This window comes from Silene latifolia, chromosome 3 (genome assembly GCF_048544455.1).
Source record: "Silene latifolia isolate original U9 population chromosome 3, ASM4854445v1, whole genome shotgun sequence".
NCBI lineage: Eukaryota > Viridiplantae > Streptophyta > Magnoliopsida > Caryophyllales > Caryophyllaceae > Silene > Silene latifolia.
This window is the reverse complement of record NC_133528.1, coordinates 146,104,890-146,113,169: the sequence shown is the minus strand read 5'-3', so window position 1 is coordinate 146,113,169 and position 8,280 is coordinate 146,104,890. Positions and strand designations below refer to the sequence as shown.

The 8,280-nt window shown below is 34.5% G+C and overlaps 1 protein-coding gene across 2 annotated transcripts; it reads left to right on the top strand.

The window, feature by feature from the left end:
- Positions 1–1,372: 1,372 nt before the first annotated feature.
- LOC141646423 (uncharacterized) lies at positions 1,373–7,856 on the top strand. 2 transcript variants are annotated; one of them, XM_074454319.1, is made up of 9 exons: positions 1,373–1,456; positions 1,806–2,239; positions 2,980–3,058; positions 3,822–3,972; positions 4,070–4,242; positions 4,333–4,430; positions 4,520–4,581; positions 5,004–5,077; positions 7,472–7,856. In XM_074454319.1, the coding sequence occupies exons 2-6, from the start codon at positions 1,830–1,832 to the stop codon at positions 4,408–4,410; spliced, it is 891 nt and encodes a 296-aa protein (XP_074310420.1). In that variant the 5' UTR covers positions 1,373–1,456; positions 1,806–1,829; the 3' UTR covers positions 4,411–4,430; positions 4,520–4,581; positions 5,004–5,077; positions 7,472–7,856. The 2 variants fall into 2 exon arrangements, with proteins under 2 accessions (XP_074310420.1, XP_074310419.1); XM_074454318.1 differs by lacking the exon at positions 1,373–1,456 and adding an exon at positions 1,466–1,541.
- Positions 7,857–8,280: the final 424 nt, after the last annotated feature.

Genomic DNA, 8,280 nt, shown 5'->3' with positions numbered 1-8,280 from the left:
TTATTGCTGTGCATTGTTGATACAATTTTGCTTCGAGTATTTTAAAAAATCTGATTGATTTGAACCTAGGTAGTGAAGCCTAAAAAATAATGTAGGTGTGATAAATATACTACATATAAATAGTTGAATTGTCCCACATCAGAAAATTATCATAAGGTTGGGTGATCCTAAAAATTAATTTGGAAAGTATTATAAATAATATATTTCGATGTAAAAAATAAAGTGGAGAATCTTTTAATTATTATAATATTTATTTCCTATATTATATTCAAGTGGTGTTCTAATTTTTATATAAAACTTTATATTTCATTTGGCAAAAAATATCATGAAGAAAATTATGAAAATAACATAATTTGATTCGTGGTAAAAATGCTATCATTAACGTATAGATTTTATATAATTTGTACATATATAAAATTGTGTACTTCTTAGAGCAAGTACAATGGTTTAGCTTAGAGATTTACTTGCAATTTCTTAAAATTGCAAGCTAGTGGCTAAACCATTGGAGATAGCCAAGTAGACTTGCTTAGGTTGAGCAACTAGCTTAACTTTCCACATCACCTATTTTAGTTTATCACACTTTTAAGCTACAAACTCCTCCAATGGTTAAGCTATAAGAGTTGTTGCTTAAATGAACTCAAATACATTTATTTAATTGGCATATATCACTTTGTGGGTCCATTTGAGCTACTAGCTCCATGGAGCTAAGAGCATCTCCAATGGTTAACTAAAAGGACTTGCTTGCAAATAAAAAAGATTTCAAGCTACTTGCTTAACCATTGGAGCACTCTACATAAACTAGCTTAAATTGAGCTAGTAGCTCCATGAAGCTAGTAGCTCAAATGGTCGTACAAGAAGAATGTAACCAATAGAAAAATAGTGGGTGTGTTAAGTGGGTTCAATTAAGCTACTAGTGAATTAGTTTAACCATTGAAGCAAATTGTAGCTTGAAATTGTTGTGCCTTAAAAAGTTGATGTGACAAAGGTAAGCTAGTTGCTACTAGCTTACCATTGTAGATGCTCTAATTGCTCAAATTAAGCTAGTTCATGTGGAGCTCTCCAATGGTTGAGCAACTAGCTTGAAACTTTAAAAATTTGCAAGCAAATCCTTTTGCTCAACCATTGGAGATGCTCTTAGGCTAGTAGCTTAAGTGGTCCCACTAAAAAAAACAATTAATAAGAAATTAATTGGGTTCAATCAAGCTAGTATAAAAAAGGCTAAACCATTGTACAAGTTTGGTAGTTGTAGCTTAACATTTGATGTGACAAAGGTAAGCTTACCATTGGACTTGCTCTTAGTATGTTATATATCCCACATTGAAAAATATTGTGAGATTATATAAAAATAATAAAACTATATAAAAATAATAAAACTGTCCCAAATCGAAAGATTAACCTAAGTTATTGCCCCGTTGCAAAGTACGGGTATCCAAACTAGTTTTCCTTCTCATAAGAGGTATAGTTCCTTATCCATCCTTGTATATTCATATTCATCTCTCTCTTTCTAGATCACAGTTTCTGGGTTCATCATTAATTTGAATGTAATGATGCTTATGACTTAACCTATGTGAAAAGTTTTAAGTCTTTCGAATCAGAATTCTCATTTTCACTAACGATTAGGATAAATTTAAAACAGTAATTTTCATTATCTAACATGATTTTGCTACATAATTAATAATTAATTCACTCCGAGTTAGAAACTAATTATAATGTTAAAAAATCAACGTTTGTTGTAAAATTTGTACACCAGTCCAATTAGAGAACTAATATTATCTGTATTTATTTTTTTTTCTTTTTTCCTGCAGCTGTTAGGAAGTCACAGAATAATCATGAGAGACGAATGTTACCCAGGATTCTTTACTAGGATCGAGGACATTCTTGAATCAGATGACGAGGTTCGTTTTGTTGATTTGCTGCGAGATCTCGATACTGATCTCTATTTCAATCACGATACTGTTATAAACTCGTCGGTGAATGAGTGTGTAGAAGTGGGTGCCTCCAAGTGTTTGATTGCCTTGGTCAGGGGAGAAGTTTGCGATATGGACCGTGCATTTCATGCATTAGATTTGCCTGATAGTGGTGTGACTCCCCTTGCTTATATTGCACATAGCTGCCCTGAAGAATCCCAAGTTATTGACTTAATACTCACAAAGTGTGGTGGTGCTGGTCTCGCGAATGTCTATTGCACCATTGGTGCAGTGCACGGCCTTCCTCTTCATTTTCTTCTTATTAACTTGAGGTTTGTTTTGGTTTTCTTAACTGGCATGGCCTAGGGCTGTTAATGAGACGAGACAGCTCGCGAGCAACTCGAGCTCGGCTCGGGCGAGTCAAGCCGAGCTAACGTTGGCTCGCCTTGAAAAGCTCGTGACCGGCTCGAACTTGTGTAATTAGATAAATATTAATCATATTTTATAAAAAAAAAGTTGTCATGCTTATATATTTGTATCACACATATAAAATATGTCTCATTGATTTAATTTCCAATATTTGTATATGAAAACTTTCGAGCCTTGTTATTGAAAATATCTAGAGAGAGAAAACGAAAATTCAACAATTATACTCCCTCCGTCCCGGTCATTTGTTGTCCTTTTCCATTTTTGGGTGTTTCAGTCATTTGTTGTCCTTTCTAATTTAAGATTGAAGTTGATGAGTAATTTGATCATTCACACTCAATTTATTCCACTTGTCATTTAGTCATTGACCCCCTCCCTTTCCTTGGTCTTTGTGCCAAAACCAAAGGACAACAAATGACCAGGACGGAGGGAGTATAAAGGTTCGAGTTGAGGTCAAGTTTGGCTCAAGCTCGCGTTAAAGCTTGAAAGCTTGATAACGAGCACAATTTTTTCAAATCGGGTAAGCTCGAGATCGGTTCGGCTTGTTAACATCCCTAGCCTGGCTGGCCAGTTGTTATCTCTGTTGTTAGTTTACTTAATCTCTTGAGTGTGTTCCTTAGGCCTGTTCTTTGCCAACTGCTTGCAGTGTCATGGAGCACCTATATTTGTGGTATCAAGGCGCATCTCTCGTCAAACTTGTTATATTACTTTGCCTGTGGGAAACGGTTTGTCATTGCTTAGCCTTGTTCTTTTCTTTTGGCCTTAGTTGAAACAAAGTTAAAGTTTGCTCTTTTCAGCTTTGTTGTTGGCTCAAGTGAAACAGATATGGAGTATTTAGAGTGTATATTATAGACTTCTGCATTAATGTTGATGTCAATTGCAACGAATGACGCTCTCACTTGAGACCATGGTAGGATTTTAACTCGCAATGCCTTAAATGTAGACCTAGCAAACGGGTCAGACGGGTCAGTCCCGTTCGAGCCGGTTATTTTTGAGTTTGCTTGCTTCGGATTGGATTGGGTTCGGATCATTTTCGGATTAACTATTATCGAGTTATCTATGGATAATAATCTGTTTGCCAACAATAAACATTCGGGTCGGGTTATATGAGGTCAGGTCAATTTGGGTTTTGGGTCAAGCTCGAATCTTGAGTTCAGGTGTCGGGTCGAGTTAGTTTTGCCCCACCTCCAAGTGCTTGGTGAATTGGCCTCCTAGTTGTCATTTGTTGCCCATTCACCATATTAGTTAATCACAAATTCTTGTTTAAGACGGGTTAAATACACTCATGTGGGATGAATATGCATTGGAAAAGGTTAAAGGTTTGTCCTATATATCATGTGGGGGGGTGATATTTGACCCGTCTTAAGCAAGAATAGCAGCTGTTAGTTAATTGGAGCCGTATTGGAGATTTTGCTTTGCATGCTGATTCTGTTATGATTCCCTTGTTTGTCATTCTCACTTGTTTTGTGTATTTTACTGGATATGTAGAAACCAATCATGGATTCTTTACGAGTGCTTGTAAAATACACTGATTCCATCAACGGAATTGCCTGGACTGTTTTAAAGAATGGAGGATTGAAACAATTCGCTGCTTTGCTTTTGATTGCTCGCGACAAGGTTATAGCTCCATTCGACACAGGTAAATGTGCATTATCAACCTCCTTAACACCTGCCCGCCCACTGCACTGCACTGCACTACAAACATGTGCTAAATTTATTTGCCTTTGCTTTGGTAGGTTTGACGATACACAATTACATAAAGCATGAACTCGATTCAATTTCCGCTGATAAACTTAGCGTTGAACAAGAGGAGTACAAATGTATACTCATGGACGCGGGAACATTACTAACTATGTTTGAGCTAACCGGTGATGATTTAAGCTCATATTGTAGCTCAATGCAAAAATTTGTATGTTGATGTTTTCTTTTCCTACGATTCAAAAATACAGTAGTTTTATCTTGTAGACAAATTGATACTTCTACTTGTTACCTGTTTCAGGTTTCTGTAGATGATACGGTGGATGATATCAGAGGCTTGTTGACAAAAAACCAAGTTGCTGTGTTCGAAAATGATTAGTACAATTTAGCTGACTGCTTGTATGTGCTTGTTCCTTTTGATTGGGATTCGTTTGTCTCATGCATCCCGACTTTTTTAAACCATTTTTTTTCGTTTTGTTCATTGCTAGGGAGTATTGTGCTCGTGCTCGTGCTCGTGCTTTGTCAGATTCAAGCCCATGTCCGTCTATAGGCAAGTTTTATTTGGATTAAATTAAGTTTTGATTAGTTCTTGCTTCAGTGACCAAAATGCTACCGAATCAAAATTTCTCCTAAATGACCCGTTTTTTAAGTCTTATAAAGTAGTTTTGATACTATATGTTGCCAAGTTTCACCTTAATTTTTGTATCGAATGTTATTCTCTCTTAATTATATTTATAATTTGAGTTTTTTTTTTGCACTCTAGATCACCAAAGAAAAATATCAACCTTAGGTCATGAAAATGCAAAGAATTTCAAGAGATTTATAGTAGAATTAAGTCACACTTAAAGGCACTAAAGTGGAAGTAATGCTTTTTACCATGTTCTCATGTACCTTGCCATTGCCTTTTTTCTATTGTTGTAACATATAGAAGTCGTCCTCAACATTTGTTTTGTTTTCTGCTGCTTCTTTCAGATTACACTTTTAAGTTCACTTCTAAGTTCACTCCGAGGGTAGCTTGGCCTTCCTATTACTCAAAAGTTGACCGTGTAAGTCTACTAATATGTTAAAAGGTCTTTGTAATTTCTACTTCTTACGTCTTTCATGATTTTCATTTATATATGACAATCGTGAGAATCCTCACTAAATCTCAATCAAATCTCGTTTCGAAAGTTTTGAAGAGTCATTTACCATTAGTTTAGTTCATTCAAGCACTATATCTGGTGTAACAAACATAATTTATTTAGGCTTGGCATAAATACGCGGCCTATATCAACCAAGGCACTGGATTTGTTTGTTTGTGGACACATATACCCTTTACTTTTCAATGCCTCATAAAGTGGGTAAGGGCAAATTTGTAGGCAAGCAATATAAGTTCCGTGTTTTAGTTGATTCTTTCCGTGTACGCTAAAAGAGGCTCTAAATGCATGAAAACGAGTAGATTTCCTTTTGTAACTTATAATTCTTTGACCAAGAAGACATTAAATTTTACGCCGAATTCAAATATGTCATTATTTTAATTTTTTTTTTAAGGTGGAGATCTCACGTTTCTCATTATGTTGGTTTTCACCGGATCCTAAAATGACTATGTTTTTGGAAGAGCGGTTTGGAGGATTGTAATAGGGTTGTACGAAGTAAAACATTTTTATAATAAGTTGCTTACCCCAGTATATTGGCTAGCCTTCTATGCTAATTTTTAGCATATTCAAGGGTTTTAGCATGTTTGACTAGTCAATATGCTAATTTTAGTGTTTGGTAAACAACATATTGAAAGAGTCAAACAACATATTTGGGGTCACTAATCACTATGCTGTTTTACCCCAGCATATTGGTTAGCATATTCTAAACTAGGAAATTTTACTATATTTTACAAAGAAAACTAACAATCTACTAATCGTAATTTGCCAGCCACCAAACATTCAAATTAATTTTGCTAATTATAATATCCTAGTCAAACCTGCTGTTAAACTCTGCCATATAATCTGTCGTTGGAATCTGATTATGCTGAAATTAATCTGCTGTTTACCAAACAAGGCCTTACATGTTAAGATCAATTTTAAAACAGTCCGTCTTGCTTAAGACCGCCTTATTTCAGACCGTAATAAGATCTCTCACAAGTGAGAAGCACATGGGTGGTGGGACACCCCCATGTGCTTTCCCACTCACACCCTAAATGGGTTTTCTGTGAGAGAAAATGGTATCCGTCTGACAATTTCAAACGGATATGACGGTCTGAAATAAGAATTTGTGATTTTAAAATTACCAGTGCTATTTGCACAACAAGTCAACACTAATCGTAATTGGACATTGATTCAAACTCAACTCAACTCTCACATAATGCATCTGTAAAAGAGTTGTGTCAGTGTTTTAATAGTTCTGTTCAAACATTAGATTGGAATATAGTTGTCTTTGGTCTTTACTCTTTGGGCCTGATATTAGAAATATTATTTATCGTACACTTAGGCCCTGTTCTTTTGGACTGAAACGGATCTGATCTGAACTTGTAGGATCTGAACTAACTGAACTGAACTGAATTTATAGGATCTGAACTGAACTGAACTGAACTTATGAGATCTGAACTTAACTTACATGATCCGAATTTAAATTAACTTAAATTAATTTAATTTAAATATTATTATTATTATTATTATTATTGTTGTTGTTGTTGTTGTTGTTGTTGTTGTTGTTGTTGTTGTTGTTGTTGTTGTTGTTGTTGTTGTTGTTCTTGTTGTTATTTTTATTAGGAGTATTATTTATTACTATTATTTTTTTTATAAAACCGCAACTTTTATTATTATTATTGTTGTTGGTGGTGGTGGTGTTGTTGTTGTTGTTATTATTATCGCAAAATTTTATTGAGATTAAACAAATTTTTTACAAGAAATTGGACAGCCAAGAGAGAACACTGGTAAGAAAATATAGTCTAAAACACAAGGTAAAATAATAACATTTTTCCGCTTTATATACATTGGTTTGTTCATACATTATACTACGGTTACATAACGATAAAAAATAATGAAAATAGTGATAATTTTGGTTTAAAAATAATAATGTATATATGTATCGAATAATAAATAATGTCAAATGTTTTTGAGTCCGTTTTAAAAAAAATACTTTGTATATAACTTTTCTAAACTGAATTTATAGGATCTGAACTGAATTTATATGATCTGATCTGAACTGAACTGAATTTATAGGATCTGAATTGAACTGAACTTATAGGATCTGAAGTGAACTTAAATTAAGTGACTTTAAATCCAAAAGAACAGGGCCTTAACGTTCTTTGTTTGGTTGACTTTTTTCACATTTGAGACTAGAAGTGAACAGAACTTTATTGTACAGAAAATTTTCATGCATGTTAAAATTAGTGAAGTAATATGCATGATAAGTGAACTGAATTTATAGTATGTGATTTCTCATTGGTTTAAATTCTCTCTTTTCAGCTAAGCGAGTACAGGGCCGAGTGGGGAGCACCACTATCAATCCCAAAATGTTTGCATGGACGACTCTACTCCACTGGAGCTTGTCAAGCTAGGAAGATGAGCAACTCACTTCCGCATGCTAGTGTTAGCCCTGTGCCTAGGCAATTAGGTTATATTGCTACTAAGCTTATTAATAGGGTTAGATTTCCGTAATTTCTCAAGGTAAGAAGTGGTTTGTGAGCTTAAAATCAGCTTATGTTAGTACTTATTGCTCTATTTATCTTTTTTTTTTTTTTTGGCAGCTGTGCTCTATTTATCTTAGTTTGGTTGTCTTCCTCATGTTTGCAAGGACTGCATTATGTAACCCTACGACTAGTAAACTTGTAATCCTGTTAAAATTGCCAAAGAAAAGGGCAAATTATATCCTACTCCCAGGAGTAGGGGCAAATTATATCCTACTCCCAGGAGTAGGGAGTAGTTTAAGAGTAAAATGAGGGAGTGGGGTGGGTAGTTTTTATATTTTACTATATATTTGTTATTTTTAAAAAAAAAAAAAAATAGAGGAGTATGGAGGAGTATACTCCTGGGAGTATAGTGAAAGAAAAGCGACATTAGTTTCGCTTAAAACTGTCTTAATTAGTTAATTTTATACTAGTCATTTTAGTTAGCATTAAATGAACACTGAGCGAGAAAAGAGGCTGATGGTGTGAACACCTTGAATTCACAATTCGCCGCTATGATCAATTATGTTGTTTTGTCCCTTCTTTGAAAGAAAATAAGTGCTCTTGCAATAATTTAGGCTTGGTAATATTTGTGAAACTTAACAGGTT

What these genes read in the sequence shown, in the direction of transcription:
- LOC141646423 (XM_074454319.1), top strand. Translation starts at nt 1,830, where the DNA reads ATGAGAGACGAATGTTACCCAGGATTCTTTACTAGGATCGAGGACATT. An exon ending in TTTCTTCTTATTAACTTGAG is followed by an intron (nt 2,240 to 2,979) that starts GTTTGTTTTGGT and finishes AACTGCTTGCAG; the next exon opens with TGTCATGGAGCACCTATATT. An exon ending in TACTTTGCCTGTGGGAAACG is followed by an intron (nt 3,059 to 3,821) that starts GTTTGTCATTGC and finishes CTGGATATGTAG; the next exon opens with AAACCAATCATGGATTCTTT.